This window comes from Podarcis pityusensis (assembly GCF_964106645.2).
Source record: "Podarcis pityusensis genome assembly, chromosome: 4".
NCBI classification, from domain to species: Eukaryota; Metazoa; Chordata; class Lepidosauria; order Squamata; family Lacertidae; genus Podarcis; species Podarcis pityusensis.
The window spans coordinates 13320821-13343848 of record NC_138027.1 but is presented as its reverse complement, the minus strand read 5'-3'; the positions used below and the strand labels follow the sequence as shown (position 1 = coordinate 13343848).

Genomic DNA, 23028 nt, shown 5'->3' with positions numbered 1-23028 from the left:
TGTAGAACACATTTTTAGGTTGCACGGGGTGCCATTGAGGGTGGTCTCAGACCGAGGAAAACAATTTACTTCCAGGTTCTGGAGGAAGCTCATGAGCTTACTGCAGGTGGAGGTCAACTTTTCGACTGCCCGGCACCCTGAAACCAACGGGCAGGCGGAAAGAGCAAACGGGGTCCTCCAGCAATACCTGAGGTGTTATGTCAATGACAGAGAGAATGACTGGGTAGAAAAGTTGGCGCTGGCGGAATTTGCCTACAACAATGCCGAGAATGTGTCCACAGGGATGAGCCCCTTCTTGGCTAATTATGGGTGTCATCCCAGGGCTTTCCCAGGGGGAGAAGGGGAGAGATGGGGTGTCCCGGCAGCCGAGCATTTTGTAGAAGAAATGGAAGCAATCCATCGTCAGCTCCAACTCAACTTAGAAAGGGCGAAGGAAGAATACAAGAGGCAGGCAGACAAGAACCGAAGGGAAGGTGAAACCATAAGGGTGGGAGATAGGGTGTGGCTGTCAACCCAAGGGTTGCCGTTCAAAGGAGGTTGTAAGAAATTAAGACCCAGGAGATTGGGTCCCTTTGAGGTCATTCAACAGGTCAACCCAGTGGCTTTCAGGCTCCGGTTACCCAACCACATGAAACTGCACCCAGTATTTCACAGGTCGTTACTGTCACCGTATGAGGGGGGACGAGAAGGGATGGCCACTCGGGGACCGGTCATAGAAGAAAGGGAATGCAGCAGCCATGTGGCAGAAATCCTCGACGCCAGATGGAAGGGGGATCAGGTGGAGTATTTGGTAGCGTGGGAAGGAGAACCGGAGTCAGAAAACACTTGGGTAATGGCAGAAGATATCAATGACGAGGTATTGATAGAAACGTTCCATCAAAGGTTCCCAAGGAAACCTCAGCCTGTGGAGAGGTTCCGGAGGGAATACTTTGGGACCACCGATGAGGAGGAGGAGTTGGAAGGATTCTCGGAATCGGAAGGGGAAGGGGAGATGGACTCTGAGGAGGAGGAGTACTTCGAGACCAGGAACCGCAACAGGTGGAGAGAAGTGTTCGGGACATCGGAAGATGAAGGAAGTTCATTCCGGGGTTTTGCCTCCTCACCGCCCGTAGAGGAGGGGGCGAGAGGGGATGAAGGGGGCCCTGGAGGGGAGGTGGATGTCAGGGAACTGCCATCGGAAGGAAGGGAAGTGAAAGGGCTCACACAGGTTGGGAGAGACTCAGCAGCTGAAGAGGGAACCAGTAGGGGGAGAGGAGCTGAGCTGAGGGAAAGGGAGCTGGAGGGATGGCTCAGAGACACTTCCAGCGAAAACAGTGGGGAGGTTTCAGGACCTCCTGTAGGGACACCCACTCCTCGCCGGAAACTGTCACGCAGAGAGTCCAGAAGACGTGTTTCCGTTAAGGAGCTTTTATGTTGGAAGCGATTCCGAAAGCAACCACTGTCGGAATCTGCCAGCGACTGACGGAGCCATGTTTAAGGGGCTCCGTTACAGACAGAGGTTTGCAAACTTGACCAAACTCTGAGGGACTAGGATTTTACACACAAGCAGCTCATCGTCCCATCACACGCACACATCCCACTGGAAAAACTTGTCAGAACAAAAAAAATAAATGTACGTTTGATGTGATCTCGCCCCTTTCTACAAATTCCCAAGGCGGTTTTAAACAAGCCACTATCCTGCAGGTTGGTTGTAAGAACTGAGAACACGTGTGAAGGTCTTCGATGGCCCTGATAACACTGGTAAATGTAAGTTGGTGCCATATCTTGTGAGACTCATGGGTCCAGGAGCACAGGATTTTTCTCCAGTCAAACGGTATAAAGATTTCATGAAATGACTACATTAAAACTTCACGGACGGCAAAAATCAAACCAGAGCCACTTGCAATAGTAATTCAGATCCTGTATTTGGTGCATAGGAGGAATGGGAATACAATATACGCAATCTACATACCCTTGTAAATGTACCCAATATTAACATCTTTGCTATGCAAGTCAACATTTAAGTGTCATACGAAGGGTGGGGGAGTTCCAACAACCGGAAGCCTATTTTTGAAAAGAAAAGCAGTAGCCTCTACCTTCCACGCTCTCAATGAAATACGGATTTGATCATCTGGTAGGTGATGCGCTGCTGAGGCCGGCTGGCGTCATATTTTTCTTCAAGCTTTGTTCTGCTTGGCATTTCCCTGGCATCCTCGTGAACTGGCATAGTCTGGCCCACCGTAGTCATCAATTTCACTGCCAGGGGCCCCAGATCCTTGTACTCCTGGAGTTCAGATGGACACAGATTAGCATGTTACCCAGTAGAAAACATTCCACCCTCTCTTGCATCTTAAAATGACCATGGCATAACCGAATAAGCAAATCTCTGATAGAAATAACAACAACCCACAATCGCCACGCTGGTAGTGGCTGCTGCTGGAGGAGTACTAAACAGCTCCTGTTCAAATCCTTGTTCACTAGGGTAAGCTTGGGCCACTTGACCCAACCCCTCAGGGTGGCTTGTGAATAAAATGATGGGGAGAGCTATATATGCTGTCTTGGGCTTCTTGGAGGCAAGGCAAAGTTATAGATACGATAATTAAATGCTGGGAAATCTAGGTTGCTGCTGCATGAGCAGCAGCTAACGAGCACCCAGGCACAAAGGGCCATCTAGTCAATTTCCTAGGGTGCCAAAATTTCAAGAGTGGCTGCCTCAACCCTGCAAAATGTCTTAAGTGAGAGTGCAGGGTGAGATCTCTGCGTTCCGGGTAGACTTTGTTGATCATGCACAAGGGGAGGAAATAATATCCTGGTCAACTCCTGACCATTTTTAGGAGCTATGTTGCTGAGGGCATGATCAGGCTCAAACGGACTGTGTGTGTGTGTGTGTGTGTGTGTGTGTGTGTGTGTGTAAAAACAAACAAACCAGTTTTAATTGCCCAGGTCAGCACAAACCTTTTGGGCACATTATTACCTCACCCTTTCTACCTAAAATCCTAACGCAGAGAAGAGGAAAGTAGATACTTGCCTTGAAATCATTTGAGTCTTCGTACAGGATAGGGGGGAGAATTTGACCAAGAGAATCTGTTTGCATTTGAATCACTTCAAAACTGTCATCTAGCAGATTTTCTGCTGCCTCCTGTCTGTCTTTGTGATCCACGTTGAGAACCATTTCCGATATTAATGATGTGCTTTCAGCTTCCACTTCTGCAGAGGCGAGGGGAGGGAAAACACTTTCTACAATACTCCTGTTAATAAAACTTTGCTGCAACAATGGTGGTGGCGGAGGGGAGGGAATTCTATCTATTACTGCTTGCTGGGCTTTGAAATTTATTCTGCTATGCAATGGTGGGTGGGGAAGCTCTTTCAGTCCAAGGGCCACATTGTTTCCTGGGGAAACTTCTGAGGGCCATATGCCAGGGCTGGCAGGGCCGGATACAAAGCTGGACACCTTTGTACAGTAGTCTAATTTCTCCCCCTATGTCCTCCATCCGGACTGACGAGGCAATTTTAAAAAAACCCAGATATTGCCAATCCACAACTAGCAACGCTGTTCATGGCCTGGTATTCATTAGGATGGAATAATAGGACTGTAGCGTTGGAAGGGACCCCGAGGAACATATAGGCCAACCCCCTGTAGTACAGGATCTGTCCCACACAGGGACTGAACCTTGGCATTATCAGCAACATGCTCTAACCTACTGAGCTGATGTATTTACCTGTGTTCTTTCTGACAGCCAAATGAGAATAGTACAGCCTGCCTGGCCCAGTCTACTGCGCTTGGCCTAACCGTGCAGCGATCAGCTGTTTTATCAGGGATGGGGGTGAAAACTGAACATAACACCCATTTCACTCCCACCCATGAGAAGCTTGCTGGCAAGATTATTGCATTTTTAGGACAGCTTCAGTCCTACAGCAAGTGGAATGAAGAAAGGGGAATACACACACAGAGGACATAACTTTGTGTTTGTGTGTTTTTGTGTGTTTGTTTTCCTCATCCAGGTAGGGATTTGCACACTATGAAGTTTTATTCCACACTTGTTTGACCCTTGCTTGGGGCAAAAGCACTTAACCATACAGTAATGCTTGAGTTCCCTTCACAAGTGAGGCAGAGCATGGCAGAGTTGGTTCTTAAGTCCCAACTTTCCAGCTTTCCAGTTACACCAGCTTCCAGGACGTCTACAGTGGGATATTTCTCACCGATAAACTATCACGGGGGCTGTGAGGGCCATTTCTTAGGGAGGCAAGGCTGTAACATCTGCATCACTATTACAATCAACTCAATAGAAAGGGGATTACCAGAAAGGCCAAGATATTCCTGGTCTCCAAGCATCTGCAGGCCAGCTCCCTGGGTAAGAAATAACTTTCTGGAAAATTAAAAGGAGAAGAAGCAACATCAAAAGGTTTGAAATTCTGTCTTCCCTTGTAACATAGAACGGTAGCACATCTTTAAAGTGCATACTCACGTTGTTGCCTCTGGAATTATTCTCTTGCATGCCCTGAGCTCTTGTTAACGTTCATATTTTTCTTTAAATACTTATAAACCGAGCTTTCATAGAAATACACGAAGGCAGTGTACAAAACTACAATAAGGCCACACCCAGGGTTGAACATGGGACCTTTTGCACGAAAGCATATGTTCTGCTACTGAACAACAGCCTTTCACCTTCGAAGGCAAGGATTGGGTGCCTTTTTGGCTCCCCGGCTCAAATCTTCATCAGGATTGGCCATGTGGACCAAATTTGGCAGGTGGGTGGAGTCACCCACCTGATGTCACGATGACACCACACGATTTGGCCACTTTGAAGTCCCTAAGTCGGGACTTCAAAGCACCTTGCTGAAGCAGAAGGGGGGGAAACCTGAGTTTTAGCAGCGAGGTTCAGTGCAAAACCCTTTGCGATTGTTAAGGGGCTTGCACAAATGAAGTGTTTTCTCCTGCGTTTTAGGATGAGCTTCACTACAAAACTCTTCCTGATTGATCAGCTGATGAGTGGGAAGGTTAAAAGGCCTGCTCAGTGTGGCCCATGCACCATTTAAATCATGTTGCGTTGGCTGAGCATGCCAGTTCCCCATAAGGAAGTGACTTGCATAGCCCAACTAAGCAGGATTGGGTGGGCGAGTGGGAATCCTGCCCCCTTGCCTTCATTGATTTACCATTTAAAATGCCTTTTGTTTCACAATTGGGATGGTTAGCCAGCAATGAAAGCGGGCAGGGCTTTTATTCCCTTGCCAAGAGCAATTTGCAGAGACTCCAGTCAGCGTGGCAATGATAGCTACTCGTCCAAATTACTGATTAGGGGAGACGACTCGTTTATTCAAAATTAATGCGAAATTAATTAATGCTGCAGCTTGTTAATTCTGTCCTTTCCATGCCAATGCTGCTCCTCTGAAGGATATTTTCCTTCGTAATTATCAAGTGGCTTACAGCTTTATATTTAGCTGTTTGCTTGCACATTTGTTTATTTATTCGATTTGTCAATTGCTTCCTATTAAATGTCTCGATGCGATTTTGCAGCAAAAGAGCAATAATAACGCCAATTGAAAAACAATTTCAAATCCAGTACAGGTATGTATAGACTAGGAAATCGGCTTGAATGTCTCCAACAGGTGCCGAAAAGACAATAGAGATGGTGCCTGTCAGATAAGCACTGGCAGCTTACATTGGTAAGTGGTACCTTGGTTCTCAAACGCCTTGGTTCTCAAATGCCGAAAACCTGGACTGAGTGTTCCAGTTTTCGAACGTTTTTCAGAAGCCTGTCGTCCAATGCGGCTGTCGGCTATTGTTTCCGGGGCACCTGCACCAATCAGAAGCTGCTCCTTAGTTTTCGAACATTTCAGAAATCAAATGGACTCCTGGAATGGATTAAGTTTGGCGCTTTTGTTTTTGCTATTTATTTTGCGTTTTTGAGGCTTTTTCAGTTAATTTGTTTTTGTGAGTGTGTGGAATCCAGTTCAGCTACTGATTGATTGATTGATTGATTGATTGTGTGACTGCGGAAATGGATAAAAGCCCCCCATCCAAACAATGACCATCTTCAGTGCAGGTAAGAAAAAGGATGAATTTTAATTTTTATCATCTACAATACTGTCTTATTTATTTTACAGTACATTGATTATTGCTTTCATTTTACGGATCAACGGTCTCATTAGATAGTAAAATTCATGTTAAATTGCTGTTTTAGGGGTTGTTTTTAAAAGTCTGGAACAGATTAATCCATTTTGCGTTACTTTCTATGGGAAAGCGCGTCTTGGTTTTGGGACGCTTTGGTTTTCGAACAGACTTCCAGAATGGATTAAGTCTGAGAACCAAGGTACCACTGTATGTGTTTTAGTAAATAATAAAACATCAGGATTTTTTTAAATTTATTTATTTATTTTACTGTTTGGCATACTGTAGTTTGCTCAAGGGCCAAAGAATCAAGTCAACTCTTTAGCTTCATCAGTGTTTGTGCAATGCTAGGAGAACACCTTTACCTGGGAACTTTAAGGAACTGCATCCTACGCTCAAAGAGCTTGTTGATGAGGTAGATGTTCTCCTTCTCCAGTTCGTGGACCGAGGCTTCCAAATCGCTCACTTCCTTTTTGTACCCTGCCACCTGCCACGAGATATGAAACCCTGAGTTGAAGTCCTTTGCCTTCTGCCAAACCAGACCGTTGGCCCACCGAGACAGCCCTATGCTAGGCATTCAAACTGGAAGCAGCTCATTTCTGCAGGTGGCCCAGCTGTGTCCCTACCTGGACAGGGACAGCCTAACTTCTGTTGTCTATGATCTGGTAACCTCTAGGTTGGATAACTGCAATGCGTTCTATGTGGGGCTGCCTCTGAAGACGGTTCAGAAGCTTCAGCTGGTGCAGAATTTGGTGGTCAGGGGCAAAAGAGTTTGAGCATATTACAATGGTACCGTGGGTTAAGAACTTAATTCGTTCTGGAGGTCCGTTCTTAACCTGAAACTGTTCTTAACCACTTTAGCTAATGGGGCCTCCCGCTGCCGCCGGAGCACAATTTCTGTTCTCATCTTGAAGCAAAAGTTCTTAACCAGAGGTACTATTTCTGGGATAGCAGAGTCTGTAACCTGAAACGTCTGTAACCCGATGTACCACTGTACACTGATCCTGGCCCGACTGCATTGGCTGCCAATGAGTTTCCGGGTCCAATTCAAAGTGCTGGCTTTGACCTATAAAGCCCTAAAACAGCTCTGCATTCATCATCCGAGGCCCTTCTTCGTGTGCCTCCTTCACATGAGGTCCAGAGGGTGGCAACATAAGAACAGGGCCTTTTCTGCAGTGGCTCCCCATTTGTAGAATTCTCTCCCCAGGGAAGTTTGGCTGGCGCCTTCATTGTAGACCTTTGGGCACTAGGCAAAAATGTTCCTTTTCAACCCGGCCTTTGGCTGACTGACATCCGATGCCATTTTAAATGTGATGTGTGGGCATTATGGTTTTTTTGTTACTCTCTTTTTTCACTATGTATTTTGTGGTTTAATATTATAATTCTATGCTGTGAACTGCCCTGAGCTCTATGGATGAATGTCGGTATACAAATTTAATTTATTTTTATATTATTATTATTATTATTATTATTATTATTATTATTATTATCCACCCAATATCCTTTGAATTGTGGATGTCGGGGAGTTAAACTGTATGTTCCACCTCTGACCATCCACCACCATTCCCTGTCTGGGAAGCAGTGGGAGACAATCGGTCCATCTAGTTCAATACTGTCTACACTGATTGGCAGTGCCTCTCCTTGGAAATCCAGATTACACTTCCAGATATGCTTACCTCCTCCTTTAACCACTCGTATTCTTTAATCTCCCGGCAGCTGGTCTTGTCAATATGCTTGACAGCATTCTGAGGAAAGAAAGCATGAAATTGCAGCTGAAGCTGGAACCTTTGCATTGAAGGAAGTGATAGTCTAGACAGGATACCCACAGAGGAACATCCAAAACTTTGAACAATAAAAACACAAAACTTCCTTCTCTATATATAATTTTACATTTCTTTTTCGCTTTCCCATTTTTCAAAAGAGCTTCGCAGCTGCTTATTGAAGTGACGCGTCACGTAAAACGTTAATAGTAATAAATCATAAAGACACACGCATCCCAGAATAAAATATGGATGCGATCTGCGCTATTCTGAATGCCAGGCTAATAAAAACAATTTTACGCTGCCTGTGGAACACCAAACGAATGAGCTAACTCTCAGTTTGGTAACAGATTCTCGTAGCGTTGAGGAAAGAGATAAGAGAAGGTTCAGTCACAAGATACAACAGGCTTTTATTTGACAGGAAGGCTTAAGGGGGATCTTGGTGGTTGATGGATTCTAGAAGGTGGAAGCCACCACAAAGGAGGCCCTGCCCCAATGGCCAACCAATCGCATCTTAACAAGAGGCTGAGAAAGGCCTCTAGAGAGCATGCAGACTAATCTGAGGAGAAGACAAGAATGTGAAGGCCTCTATTTACCTTCAGAAAGCAGGAAAAAGCTTTTATTTTGCCAAGTACAGTACAGGTTTTGAAGGCACAGTATACGTCTTCTTCTTTCACTCCCAATCTAACCTGGGTTACCTTTCTTGCTCACATTTTAACTCTTATTTCAATCGCTGCTGTTCTAATGTGTGTGTTTTTAATAAGTTGTGGAGCAGCTGGAAGGCAGAATACAGAAGCAAGTTCATTTAAAAGGAATAAATGAGAGAGGCATTTCTGTTTTACTTTCTAAGGAATGTCACAAATAAGCTTGTGAGGTTGCCATATGTCCTCTTTTTCCAGGACACGTCCTCTTTTTCAGGGGTAAAATTTCTGTCCGGGTGTATTTTTAAAAATTTGCCACAACGTCTCTGGCTATAATTTCTGGAGGAGACATAACTGGTGGTTGAAGACTTGCTTTCCTCTTCTCTTCTCCCGCCCTCCCATAGCAATATATCACAGTTTCTATAGCCTACATATAGCAGGGGCAGCCGTCATAGCGTCCTCTTTTTTGCTCTTCAAAATATGACAACCCTACTTTATGAGTATAAAACCCAGCCAGAACTAAACACTCTTGGACCTCATTGACTTAAATTGGAAGTTAAGTACATGCTTAGTGCTGCAGTCCTGTTCCCCCATACCTGGGAATAAGCCCCACAGCATACAGCGAGACTCAATGGGTGGGGTATAAATAATAAAATTATTATTATTATAAGTAAGAACAGGATTGCGCTGTAAATCCCTCCTGCAGAAGTCAAATGAACTTGAAAGTGCTCAGATCATGTGGAAGGTAAATTTGAAATTTACAGATTGTTCTCTTTTGAAAGAAAATTGTATGAAAATGATGTATAGATTGTATATTACACCAGTACAGATAGCAATAATGTATAAAACCGGGTCAAACATATGTTGGAAATGTAAAGAAAAAGAAGGGACTTTTTACCATATGTGGTGGGAATGTAGAGAAGTTTAAAAAATTGGGAAATGATATACAATGAATTGAAAAAAATGTTTAAAATGACATTTGTAAAAAAACCAGAAGCATTTTTGTTAGGGATTGTAGGACAAGACCTGCCAAGAAAAGCAACTGCTACAACAGCAGGAATCTTGATAGCACAAGGATGGAAGAATGAAGAAATCCCAACAAAAGAACAGTGGCAAGAAAAACTGATGAGTTATGCAGAGTTGGCTAAACTGCGGGACAAGGACAACTGTGACTTTAAGGAAGAATGGGAGCCTTTTACAAATTATCTAAAAAGTCAGCAAAATGAATTGGACTCCCTGGCAGGTTTTGAATAAACATACACAAATTTATTGGTTGGTAACATGATAGATAGATAGATAAGATGAGGATATGTATAACTTTATAACATGCAGAGACTAATATGTGTAGAGAAATCAGAGAGAGGAGCTGAGGGAAGTCCTTGGAGGGAGGGAGGGATTAAGGGGGGGTAGGAAAAAAGGTGAGAGCTGGACCATAAAGAAGGCTGATCGCTGAAGAATTGATGCTTTTGAATTATGGTGCTGGAGGAGACTCTTGAGAGTCCCATGGACTGCAAGAAGATCAAATCTCTCCATTCTTAAGGAAATCAGCCCTGAGTGCCCACTGGAAGGACAGATCCTGAAGCTGAGGCTCCAATACTTTGGCCTCCTCATGAGAAGAGAAGACTCCCTGGAAAAGACCCTGATGCTGGGAAAGATTGAGGGCACAAGGAGAAGGGGATGACAAAGGACGAGATGGCTGGACAGTGTTCTTGAAGCTACCAGCATGAGTTTGACCAAACTGCGGGAGGCAGTGGAAGACAGGAGTGGCTGGCGTGCTCTGGTCCAGGGGTCACGAAGAGTCGGACATGACTAAACAACAACAACAACAGGAAAAAGGGGGGAAATAATGTATGTGATTATATGGTTTGATAATTTGTTATGTTGAAATTGCTTAATAAAAATATTTTTTTGAAAAAAAAGAAAAAAGAAAGTGCTCAGATCATGCCCATAATGATTAAAAGACTAGAATTGCAAAGCCGTATCAGTACCTCAAGCGCCCATTCTTTCTTCAGCTCCATTTGCTTCAGCATGTATCTGTCGGTTCTTTCCTTCGTCTCTTCCAGGGAAATCCTAAAAAACTCTTTAGGGGTGAAAACAAGAACACAACCCCAGCCATCAGAAAAGAGAAAGGTAAAGCAGAAAACGGGGGAATACGTTTTAGAAGAGATTCCAGCACACGCTGGAAATGATAATTATTTCTAGTTCTTGGCGTCTGGGCCGACATCTCTGGTCTTCAGTCTCTGGTACAAGCCCAGGGCAACTCACCAGTCATTTCCTCAAGGTCTTCCTTCAGCTTCTGGATGTCCTGTTCCAGGCACTCGATCTGCTTGGCGTGTTCGGCGCTCCCGACGTTTTTGTACGCCTGCCAGTAATCCACTTCGGCTTGCTTTTGCACGAGTTTTTGTTCGAGGTAATGTATCTGGCACCGCATGTCTGGTTGGAAGAAAAAAAGGCTGTGTTAGGAGTGATAGCCTTTGCTTTCCCAAACTGCTAATGAGAAATGATCATCTCCACCTGGGATATATTTTTTTTCATTTTCCTGTATTCCCCGTTTCAGATCATTAATATTTATCAGACAGCACCAGCTCTTGAGCTCCTTGCTTGCTTTCATGCTAAGTTCTAACAATTTGATGTGTGTGGAGCGATGGAGTCTCAGCATGGCGTTTGATAAAAGGGGAGGAGGGAGGAAAGGAATAGACATAACTTGGTGCTTTGGCGCTCTACAAGCATTGCCAATGTTTGCTCCCCAAAGATACGACACTTAGAAATGGCTGGGCAAAGACTGTTGCAGAATTGGATTCAAATCCTATCTCTCCACCCCCCCCCATGGTGCATTGTTCTTTGTCCCCCTTGGTGTTTTCAGATAGTGCTTGCTTAGAAGCACACAGAGAGATCAGAGTTGTCTGAAGATATTACAAACCTGAGGAAGTCCAAATGTTCTCCTCCTTTCTAATTAACAGGACTCGCATAAGAATCTGCCCATACCTTAAAAGCTGCATTAGAAGATGGAGGTTAGGTGACTGGCAGCTGGGGATGGGGGGGCACCACAGAGAAGGCCCTGTGGAATGCTCTTTTGAGAAAACACTCACTATAGCCTACATTGTATAAGGCACCAGAGATCTCAAATTGTGCTGGGCCCAGGCACCACTCGGGCTACTCTTGGCCAAACTGTATCTATAGGTCCTTGTTTAACTGGTCTGGGTCCCAGATCGCGTCCTCCACTCCACCTGGGATTTGAGCTAGCAACTGAGGGATTTCAGCGCCAGCTCACCTTTAATAAGTTTTTCCTGATCCCTAACATACTGCCACTTCTCCTTCATTGCTTTTTCTACATCGTCTCTGGTAACAACTTCAACTTTCGCCAACGCCTCTTCCTGCTCCTTCAGGGCAGCTAGGAGTGCTCGGATGTGCGAAGTCTGCTCGTTCTTTAGCTGCTGATTCTGAGGGGGAAAGTTTTTTGACAAAATGTTACTTCTTTCACTTTAATCGTGCCTTTTCTTTGGGATGGTCAAGTTGGCAAGCAAAGCAACATACAGTGCTACCTCAGTTTACGAACTTAATCCGTTCCAGAAGTCCATTCTTAAACCAAAACCATTTTTAAACTGAGGCGTGCTTTACCTAATGAGGCTTCCGGCCGCCGGTGCCCTTCCACCGTTTGACTTCTGTTCTCAGACTGAGGTAAAGTTCTCAAACCGGGACACTATTTCTGGTTTTGCGGAGTTTGTAAACCAAAGTGTTCTTAAACCGGACTGTTCTTAAACCAAGGCACCACTGTATATCGGAATACATTATGGGAAGGTGGGGTATAAATTGCAAACGGAAGCAAAAAATTGCAAAATCGAATATCCAAAAAAGCAATTCACAATAAACCAACATACCCCTCCCCCCCGCCCGCCCCCTGCAATGGTGACAATTGTCAGAATAATCCAGTGGAAATATATCGACGGATCCCTATCATTCTATTGCATACGACAGATCTACTTATATACATGCATTTTCCTGAGTCCATCGCCTGTCTAACATCATTACCAAATAAATTAGAGTAGGAATTTTTATCCCCTTTTTTGGTTCACAAGTAGCTTCCAAACTTGCTAGTAACTACACCAGGCATAGGGAACCTATTTCTCTCCATATGTTGCTGAACTGCGTCTCCCATCAGCCACAGCAAGCATGGCTAATGGCCAGCGATGATGGGAATTGTATTTCTACAACATCAGGGGGACCAAAGTTTCCCCACACCTGAGCTACATAATAATAATAATATACAGCACCTACTTAGACCTCTCCAGCCCCCTTCCCTTTAGACAATATTGAGCTAGATCAGGCACCCCCAAACTCAGCCCTCCAGATGTTTTTGGACTACAACTCCCATCATCCCTAGCTAACAGGACCAGTGATCAGGGATGATGGGAATTGTAGTCCCAAAACATCTGGAGGGCTGAGTTTGGGGGTGCCTGAGCTAGATGGACCAATGATGTGACTTGGTATAAGGCAGCTTCATATCTTCCAAAGAGAGAAAGCAAGTGAACAGGCAACAGCGAGGAGAAGAAGCCCCCCAAACCGTATGGGCAGAGCCCCTCTTCCTCCTAATCCTGGAACTAGCACTGTTTCCCATCTCCTAATCTACCTGATCCTTTGAACTGCAGATGCTGTTTTGCCTATGATTCCTGGAAGACCAGCTCCCTGCTTTGCAGGCCTTCTTCCAACTGGCCTGGACTGACTCCAGCTACAAATGCGGAGGCTGCTGAGCAGACACTCTGGCTGGGGTGTTGTTTGGGGGAGTTGCTGATGTTGGTTTTTTGAATCTTTATTTTAGACCTTGTTGTATGCGGTGTCAGCATCGCCCTTGAGCCAGTGCCACCAACTGGGCTCATACACTTCAGCCCCGACTGGGCTAGGCGAGCTGGGTAGCACTTCCAGAGACCACCTTCTGCACAGGAACAGGTCAAAGTGCTGTGGACTCACAGCTTAGAGTTGTGAGCACGGATTCACTCCAACAAGAAGAAAGTCGTCGCACAGCAGAGTACAGCAGAGTATAGCAGAGCATAAACGACTCGGAGAGCAGCTCTGTAGAATATCTTCTTTTATTCTATCTACAACTATAATACACAACTATATACAGAGCTAAATGAGGTCTAAATGAAAATTGCTGAACTGCACTGAGTGTCTGCAGCTGCTCTTAGCAGCAACACACAATCTCTCTCTAACACTCAGTCTCTCTCTCTCTCTCTTTGATGTGAGGCTGGAGTGGAATAAGTAGAGAGCAGAAAACCGCCCCTCCTCTCTGGAGAATCAGCAGAGAACATCAGCGGATTCTTGGATATGGGAGGGGTGAAATCTCCTCATGCGGAAGTTGTTCAGTTCAGTTATGTGTTTTTTAAATCTTTTGAAATTTTATTACTACTTTTGCTGCAGTTGTGTATTTTTTTCATGTTGTAAGCCGTCTTGGGCATGGTTTGAATTGTGGAGAGGCAGCATACAAATAAAATTCTCTACGCATGTGAATAAACCAACTGGAGTTGAACCTAGAATCTTCCGCTTGCATGCAAAGCTGAGCTGTGCTCACTCCCGCAAATCAAAACAGAAGCATATGTTTACATACCCTTTCTTTGTTTCGGTCATTTTGCGCTTCCAAGTTTTTTATTTCAAAAAGAAGCTCATCGATGATCTCTTCCTTTATTTGAATTCTGAAGATAATTAAAATGCAGAGGATAAGTGACGGTGCTACCAAGAAAATACTCTACCTGAACCTCTTCGAGGAAAAGCAGGATACAAATAAATTAAACATTCAAATATTTGTGCACTATATTTTCTTTTCTTTTTAAATACCCTTCAGTTTAAAAGAAGTGTTAAGGCACAAATTCATGTATCCAAAAGCATGGAATATGTAAGTTTCTAGACACCGCAGGAAGCCAGACTGCTCTTGCACTTACATTCATCATAGGTTTTTGTTCCTGAAATGTGATGACATTATACCTTTCACACTGAGGTCCAGCTCCGAGGGCCTTCTGGAGGTTCCCTCCCTGCGAGAAGTAAGGGACCCAGGTGGAGGGCCTTCTCGGTGGTGGCGCCTGCCCTGTGGAATGCCCTCCCACCAGTTGTCAAGGAAATAAACAACTATCTGACTTTTAGAAGACATCTGAAGGCAGCCTTGTTTAGGGAAGCTTTTAATGTTTGATGTTTTATTGTGTTTTTAATATTCTGTTGGGAGCCGCCCAGAGTGGCTGGGGAAAACCAGCCAGATGGGTGGGGTATAAATATATTATTATTATTATTATTATTATTATTATTATTATTATTTCAGATTCCCCATGCCAAATTTACTGTGGCAGCTGTGTTCTACTTCCGGTGTGAGAGGCATCGTGCCAGAGGCAGATTTAGGGTAGTGCGGCGATAGGCAGGGCACCGGGCGCCAAGCCTAAGGTGTCACAACTAGGACATAGCGAATTGAGCAGAATGGAAGGCAAGGGGCTGGTTGGGGAGACGACACACAGAATTCTGGCCTCGCACAGGGCACTGCTGAAACGTGAAAGACCAAAGTCTGCCCCTGAGCATTCCTCTGAATATCAGTTGCTGAGAATCGCAGGAGCACAGACATCTGGTTGGCCCCAGGGAGAAAAGGATGTTGGACTAGATAGGCCAATGATTGATCCAGCAGACTCTTCTTATGATGGGGTGGGAGGGAAAGTCCTACTATCCACAAATGTACAATAAGGCAGAAGAGCCAGTAGCCCCCCAGGTGTTCCTATAGTGAGGTTCATAATTTACTATACATACTGATCGCATGCAGGGAGGAGACTAATAGTGGGTTGGTTCAACGGTCAAGGAAGTGGTTTCTGTACATGCTGTGGAGCAGGGGTCAGCAACCTTTTTCAGCAGGGGGCCGGTCCACTGTCCCTCAGATCTTGTTGGGGGCCGGACTATATTTTGAAAAAATAAATAATAAACGAATTTCTATGTCCCACAAATAACCCAGAGATGCATTTTAAATAAAAGGACACATTCTACTCATGTAAAAACACGCTGATTCCCGGACCGCCTGTGGGCCAGATTTAGAAGGCGATTGGGCCGGATCCGGCCCCCGGGCCTTAGTTTCCCTACCCATGGGTAAGAGTGTCAATAGGAGCAAAAGAAGGTGAGTGAGTGTAAGAGACAACAACAACAACAACAACAACAACAACAACAACTGGTGTGCTCAAGCTTCTAGCACCTTTTATGCTGCTCTTCCATCTCAGGGTTCTACTCCAGTGTCTTTGTTTTCATGTTTTTCTTTTAATTTGTTTTCTTGTGATTTTAGTGACGTGCAAGCCAGCCTTGAACCTCTCAAAGGACAGGTTATGAATAAATAGCGTAAGTAGGTAAACAGCTTCTACTACTCTAGAAGGGTCGAGATGAGGGTCAAAGAGATGCCTACGTGTGTGTGTGTGTGTGTGTGTGTGTGTGTGTGTGTAATATATAATATATAATTTTTTTATTTAAATTGGGTTTTTTTTATTTAAATTGGATTTTTAAAATAAAATGCTTTCAGGGAGGAAATCTTTCTAAAGGTAGTTTTCTGTTTAAGTTACATTATGGTCCAAAGGCTATTCATCAGGAAAGAAGGATTTGTTTTAAGTTTTTCATGTGGGCTAAAACTCAAAGGGTTTTTTAAAATTGTTTAACCACATCAGTTAACAAACATGGATACACATGCTATAATGTTATTATTTTAGTTAAATAAATTGTTCTTAAGGAAATGGTTGTTTTTCTCCTTCCAGTAAAGTACAGCAGAAAAGTTGTCCAAATATCAACAGTTAACTTATTAAACCTCACCATAATTTCATAATTATCTGTCACATAGACAGTATAACAGTATAACCAAATCAGCAATTTTCAATATAACTGTAAAAACTACTCTGAAAATTTATTATTCCAGAAATGAAACCTTCATCTGGATGTAAATATTAAGATTAGACCAGCAAGAATGAGTCTTTCTATTAAAAAAAATAAAATGATTTAAATCAAGTGTTACCGACTAGTGATTTAAATTGTGATTTAAATCGATTTTATTTAAATCAAACCCACCCTGCTAAGGAGGAAACCCTACACAAATCCAGAGTGTAATCCCTAAGACAGTTGGGTGGCGTCTTGCACGCCTCCTTCCAGCAACTCCTGCAGCCCGGCTGGTGCCAAACGTCTTGCTCTGCTTTCCTTTGGACCACATCAAGAGGGGGCTTGTCATCTGGCCAGCCCACAATCTCCATACACACCGCCCAGGCTTGTGCCCAGGGCCGGATTTAGGTTTGGTGAGGCCCTAAGCTACTGAAGGTAATGGGGCCCTTTATATGTCCAGCTGTCCTTTGTCAACAACAAATTGTCACTGTTTTTTGTGTTGAATACATGCTATATGGTAATTTATGGACGTCATAGGTATCTAGAGCCATTTGCACATGTTGCCATGCACCAGTCCATGCAGAATGTAAGCATCCTATATATAGAAATGAGCAAACCAGTGATATTTTAGGGAGCAGGCTAGCAGGCGGGGCCCATTGCTTACATCATAGGAGCCTACACAACACAAAACACTGTTGCTTGATGTCAGGGTACTGCCATCGGAACAGGGTGGGGAAACAGAGGAGCAGTTGGGTTACAGGGAACCTCTGAAAATCTTGCGAAGCAGTTCCTCTTCCTGTGGTGAGGAAAGCCACACCTCCAGTGGGGAAGAAGGGAAAGGACCAGAGGATGCTGCTAGGAGCCTCAGCACCACTCCTGGCCAAGCCTCTTCCATCGCCCACCCTGCGCAGAGGTGTAAAATGCAAAGAAGAAAGGAAAAGGATGGGGGCGACGAAGCTCTTATGTTGGGGGAGGACCCGGAAACAACCACTCCTGGATTCTGCTAGCGACTGAGGCAGACATGAACTTGTGGCTCTGCACTGTAAATAGTTTTGCACCCAAATAAAATCTGTAAAAGACAGGTCTGAGTCCTGACTGGTTACTCACGAGCAACCACCACTGCCATCTGACACTGTATGTAGGTTTTATTTTATTTGTTTTATATCTTATATTTTGAAAATGTACGTCCTGGGTTTTTTTCCCTTTAAATTTTTTGGGGCCCCAAGAGAGTGGGGCCCTAAGCTATAGCTTGTTTAGCTTATACGTAAATCCGGCACTGCTTGCGCCCCAGGGAGGTCACTTTGGTGCTGTTAACAACAGTGGTTCGACTTCAGCCCAAGGGGCATACTCCTTTGCTTCTCAAGACAGTTGGGTACCAACAAGCAGCAACAATACCTACTGATACTCTAGCAGAGCTTCTGGAAAATAAACTCGAGGCTCTTTGGACATGTGTCCTAAGGGCTGTTTCCTCTTCCCCTTCTTCTCCTTCTTCTCCTTCTTTTTCTTGTCTTTCGCCATGGTTTAAGTCTTCAGAGACTGAACGAGACCTTGGGGAAGCAAAGAAAACAGATCAGGACAGCATAGAAAGGTTTTCTCTTGTTTTCCCTGTTCTTATTTTGTTCTGAAACCGTTGCATGCATTCTGCAGTCACAGCACCAGTGCTTTTTGGGGGGGGGCACAGGGGTACACATTTTGTGAATCTAAGTTTGGCCTCATTGAGGGGCAGTATTTCAATATGAGTGGGAAAATGAGAGTACAGTGGTACCTTGGTTTGCAGACTTAATCCGTTCCGGAAGTTTGTTCCAAAACCAAAGCGTTCCAAAACCAAGGCACGCTTTCCCATAGAAAGTAATGCAAAACAGATTAATCCGTTCCAGACTTTTAAAAACAAACCCTGAAACAGCAATTTAACATGAATTTTACTATCTAACGAGACCATTGATTCATAAAATGAAAGCAGTAAACAATGTACAGTGGTACCTCGGGTTACATACGCTTCAGGTTTCAGACTCCGCTAACCCAGAAATAGTGCTTCAGGTTAAGAACTTTGCTTCAGGATGAGAACAGAAATCGTGCTCCGGTGGCGCGGCAGCAGTGGGAGGCCCCATTAGCTAAAGTGGTGCTTCAGGTTAAGAACAGTTTCAGGTTAAGAACGGACCTCTGGAATGAATTAAGTACTTAACCCAAGGTACCACTGTACTTCAGTCACACAATCAATCAATCAGTCAGTCAGTCAGTCAGTCAGTCAGTCAGTAGCTGAACTGGGTTCCACACCGTCACAAAAAAAGAAAGAAAAAGAGCCACAAAAATGCAAAATAGCAAAAACAGACAGCACTCAGTGTAACACTCAAAACAGAAGTGTGGCACTCAAATCAGAAGCGTAACACTCAAAACGGAGCACGTTTGGCTTCTGAAAAATGTTCGCAAACTGGAGCACTTACTTCTGGGTTTGCAGTGTTTGGGTTCTAAGTTGTTTGAGTACCAAGGCGTTTGAGGACCAAGGTACCACTGTACCCCTAAACATTTTTTTAGAAAAAAAGCACTGCACGGCACCGTGTGTGAAGTGCTGAAGGCAGATAATTTTAGACCCTGGACATAATTAATGTTTTTGTGCATTATGACGTATCTGAATACACAATTTAAAGTATTGGGTCAAAATTACCATAACAACAGAGCAACTGCAGGTCCTGCAACCTGCTAACATTTATACAACATGAGCTCAGAGACCCCAAAAGTAATACAAGACTCCTGTGCTTTTAATAATTGTAACAGTTACAGCAAAAAGCAACCCTCCAACTAGTTTTAAAAACACAACTCTTGTAAGGAATTCTGCCTGTCTATTTAAAAAATGGGTTGTCTCTTCAAATAATCTCCCTGGATTTAATTAGGCTTTGCTGTCCATTGCCCATGCAAGTTTAAAAACAGAGGCAAAAACTGAGGTGATTATTCCTTATCGTCCTTTGGATTGATACTTATTACATTTACATATTGACCCAGAGATAAAGTCCCGACCAGAAAAGAACAACAGATTAAGTTGATGGATTATGCTAAATTGGAAAAAATGTCTGGAAGAATCAGAAATCAGGAAAACCAAAATTTTAATAAAGAATGGGAAAAAAATTATATATAAACCACTGTAAACAGTTAAAATTGTTAGTAGTATTGGAATGTTTAATGGTGAATTTTGGATATAATGGAGATGTAAAAGATTTGGATTATTATAAAAGATGCCGGAGGAAATGATTAACTGTAGGACCCACAAAAGGGAGGAGAAAAGTCCAGGAGATTCTTTATGTTGTATGTAGGGCATGTTATTGTAAAACTGCAATTTGAAAAACCAAATAAATATTATTATTATCATTTCAAAAAAGATATTTATTACATTTATTCGCCGCTTTCCGCAAAACAAAAAGAAGTCTTACAAATATGGAAAACACAAAACACAAAAATTTAAAACGAAGGCTATTATCGATTGCTATTGTTTGTTATATTTGTTCATTGCTTTCCCCGAGCAAGCCTCGAAGCAAATGTCATAGAATGCTCTGGATCCTCCAATCTCTCACCTATGAGACGACACAAAAACCCTGCACAAACACTATGCAATAGAATGAAAAGACCATTATTCCAGCCCCCAACCCTCTCCCCTCCCTCCCCCCCCCCAATGTCTATGGCAACAGAGTCTCACACCGAATGTAAACTCTGAAAAAGACTCTCTGAATTGGAATTGCTGACTCTATATGTCCTTTTCCTTCCTTGTTTGTTTGTTTTAGATCACAGAAAAATAATGTTATATATATATATATATATATATATATATATGAAACTGCCGCTCTTCCAAGACATTTTTAAAAAGTTTTTAATTGAAGATTTTCCTGTGTTGCAAAACAAACAGAAAAGGGAAGGTACACAGAGTCTCCACTTTCGATTCTGCGAGTCTTTTTCGCAGTTCCTCCAAGACATCTGAGTTCAAAGGCTTGAGTAAAAGAAAAGAAAAGTGTTTCTTTTTTTTGGGGGGGGGGGGTGGCCCAACCATGAAGCCACGGGTTTAAAAGCAACCCAAAGGGCTCATTGATAAGGTGCGTAAGACAGCCGTTCCCAACTCAGCCTAGGATTTGAAACCAGATGCGCAATAGAACAAAAACTTTGCACAGGTGAGAGCAAGACTATCAATTGGTACCTATAGCTCAGTTGCAGGGGATGCCCCAATGCACAGGTGTCTCAACATCAGGATTGCGTCATTCCCTTCAGGGGTGTCCCTGGGGGAGCTTCCCACCTCCCCCACCCCCGCCCAGGGCAGAATCCTTACCCTATTTTTCTCCTGGGGGCTGGTAGGCAGAGTCTATTACTGGCTGCTGCCTCCTGGTTGGTTCCAGACATAAACTCTCCCGGTCACCACGGTAACCGCATCAGTATGGCCGCCCACAGACCTCCCCATTGATTAATTGTTTCCTCCTCCTTTTTTCATTCAGAGAAAAGTCCTTGGCAATTTTTTTGTTGTAAAAAAATTAATAGATGGGGAAACATCTCCCTCTTGTGCTTCATTGAGGAACCTCCACGTGGAAAAGGCAAACATTCAAGGCAGCGCAAAGGACAGGGGGAAAGCCTTAGAAATCAGCGTTGTGATAAAGATTTTAAGAAATAATAAACAGCATTTTGTAGGGCTGCGTTTGCCTGTTACAGGACGACAGCCTCTTAGTCACCTGCCTGTTATTCCTGGCCTTATTCTGACTTGTTCTGCTGTGAAACACTTACGAAATGACTGGCGGGGATTAAAAGACCTAAGAACTGAACTGGTTTAAATTGAATGGTTTTTATCTGTTTGTCATTTGTTTGTTTGTTTAATGTGCATGCCAACCTTCGTCTGTAGATCTCAGGGCTGTGCACAACCTAAAAAATCATACAAATATATCTTCAAAAGTACTGCAATATAAAAGAATGTTAGAAGGAGGTTGGAAAAAGAATATTAGGTCGTTCTGGTAGATATGATATAATGGACTAAGCAAAAATGAGTTGATGAAATCGATGAATTAGAGGAGGTCTAATCACATTATTTTAATTTTAAAATACGTAAATGAAAATAAGGTTAGAAGGATTTGCTGGAAACGCGATTTGAACTAGAATACAAAATTGGGAGGTGAGAGGAGGTCATGGAAATAAGTAAAGGGAAAAGGTTATGTAAAGGTTTAATCTGCTTTTGTTTTATTTTAACTTAATGTATTTTTATATTTTTTGTTAAGTCTTCTCTTTTATTCTATCTTATTGTTCTTTTTATTCGTTTATCTTTTGCTTTGTTATGGTTAAAATTTTCTTTGTATTTTGTATGGTTTTTCTTCTTTTTTCTGTAACTTTAAATTTGGAATAAATATCATTTAAAAAAAAAAAATCATATAAATGCATAAATGCATACCCTTTCTCCAAGCTCTTTCCCGGCCCCCAAACCTCCATTTTATCAACACAACAAACCGGCAAGGTTGGGTGATGTTGGGAGATGGTAGCTGCCCCAAGTAACCCTCCAAATTCATAGCTGTGGCAGGGTTTGAACCCAGGTCTCTCTGGTCATGGCTCAACACTAAAAACCGTAACAGAGGCTTGTTACCATTTCTTCTTCTTCTTACTGCTATACTCATGAGAATAGCCTGACCCTCAGACATGTAGCAAACACTCATGCTTGCCTTCATAAATTTAATTTTTAATTTTTGTGTCTCACCGCCTCAAATCCACAAGCATTACGAATGCGAATGAAACAACCGCCAATTAAAGCCATCAAAACGAAAGCAAATTTAAACTAATCAACTCCTGGGAGGCTTGTCAAATATGGTCTGTTTTGTTATTTTCGTTCTTATCTCATTGCTTTAGAATAGTGGTGGCGGAGTCTACATCCTGTTCTTTTCCAGTCAAGTCATTTTTTAATTTTTATTTTTTTGCAAGCTGCTACTGTGCAGCCGGAACTTCTCCCGCTGTTTGATTATTAAAGGTTTTGATAGTTTCTGGTTTGTGGGTGGCGAAGTGACGGGTGGCGAGTTCGAACTTCCTTTCTGCAGGAGTTGGGTGCACAGTTGAGTTCTCCATAGGGAACTTGGTCACTCGGTGGATCCGGTGGGCTTGAACTCCCCCCCCCATCGGCTTCTGGGTGCTGAGTTCATACCTGTCTCCTCCAGGGATCAGTAGCACAAAGTGGTTTGCATCAACGCTTCAGCTAACCTGGCACATTTCCCTTCTATTGTAGCAGCAGTTTCAATGCAAACATCTTTGTCTGATGCCCCCATTCATCAGCTGATGGGGTTAATAATAATAATAATAATAATAATAATAATAATAATAATATTTATAGCCTGCCCATCTGACTGGGTTTTCCCAGGCACTATGGCGGCTCCCAGCAGAATATTAAAAACAGAATAAAACATCACACATAAAAAACTTCCCTCAACATGGCTGCCTTCAGATGTCTTCTAAAAGTCAGATAGTTGTTTATTTCCAAGACATCTGATGGGAGGGCGTTCCACAGGGCAGGCATGATTACTGAGAAGGCCCACTGCCTGGTTCCCTTATTTCTTGCAGTGAGGGAACCACCAGAAGGCCCTCAGAGCTGGACCTCAGTGTCCGGGCTGAATAATGGGGGTGGAGATGCTCCTTCAGGTATACAGGACCGAGGCCATTTAGGGCTTTA

At 43.4% G+C, this 23028-nt stretch overlaps 1 protein-coding gene across 2 annotated transcripts; it reads right to left on the bottom strand.

The window, feature by feature from the left end:
• Positions 1-1879: 1879 nt before the first annotated feature.
• On the bottom strand, positions 1880-20799 carry CCDC83 (coiled-coil domain containing 83). 2 transcript variants are annotated; one of them, XM_081003831.1, is made up of 11 exons: positions 20668-20799; positions 17761-17908; positions 14092-14176; positions 11761-11929; positions 10755-10922; positions 10478-10569; positions 7765-7833; positions 6454-6575; positions 4279-4346; positions 3008-3186; positions 1880-2263 (listed from the first exon to the last, which is right to left on the bottom strand). In XM_081003831.1, exons 2-11 carry the CDS (start codon positions 17877-17879, stop codon positions 2087-2089), a joined length of 1248 nt encoding a protein of 415 aa, XP_080859957.1. In that variant the 5' UTR covers positions 17880-17908; positions 20668-20799; the 3' UTR covers positions 1880-2086. The 2 variants fall into 2 exon arrangements, with proteins under 2 accessions (XP_080859957.1, XP_080859956.1); XM_081003830.1 differs by lacking the exon at positions 20668-20799 and adding an exon at positions 20539-20667.
• Between the last annotated feature and the right edge of the window lie 2229 nt (positions 20800-23028).

Coding starts and splice junctions, on each gene's coding strand:
- CCDC83 (XM_081003831.1), bottom strand. CDS start 17,879: ATGGCGAAAGACAAGAAAAAGAAGGAGAAGAAGGAGAAGAAGGGGAAG. Junction 14,177..17,760: donor GAAGCTCTGCTAGAGTATCA/GTAGGTATTGTT, acceptor AATTATCTTCAG/AATTCAAATAAAGGAAGAGA. Junction 4,347..6,453: donor CAGTTCCTTAAAGTTCCCAG/GTAAAGGTGTTC, acceptor TTAATTTTCCAG/AAAGTTATTTCTTACCCAGG.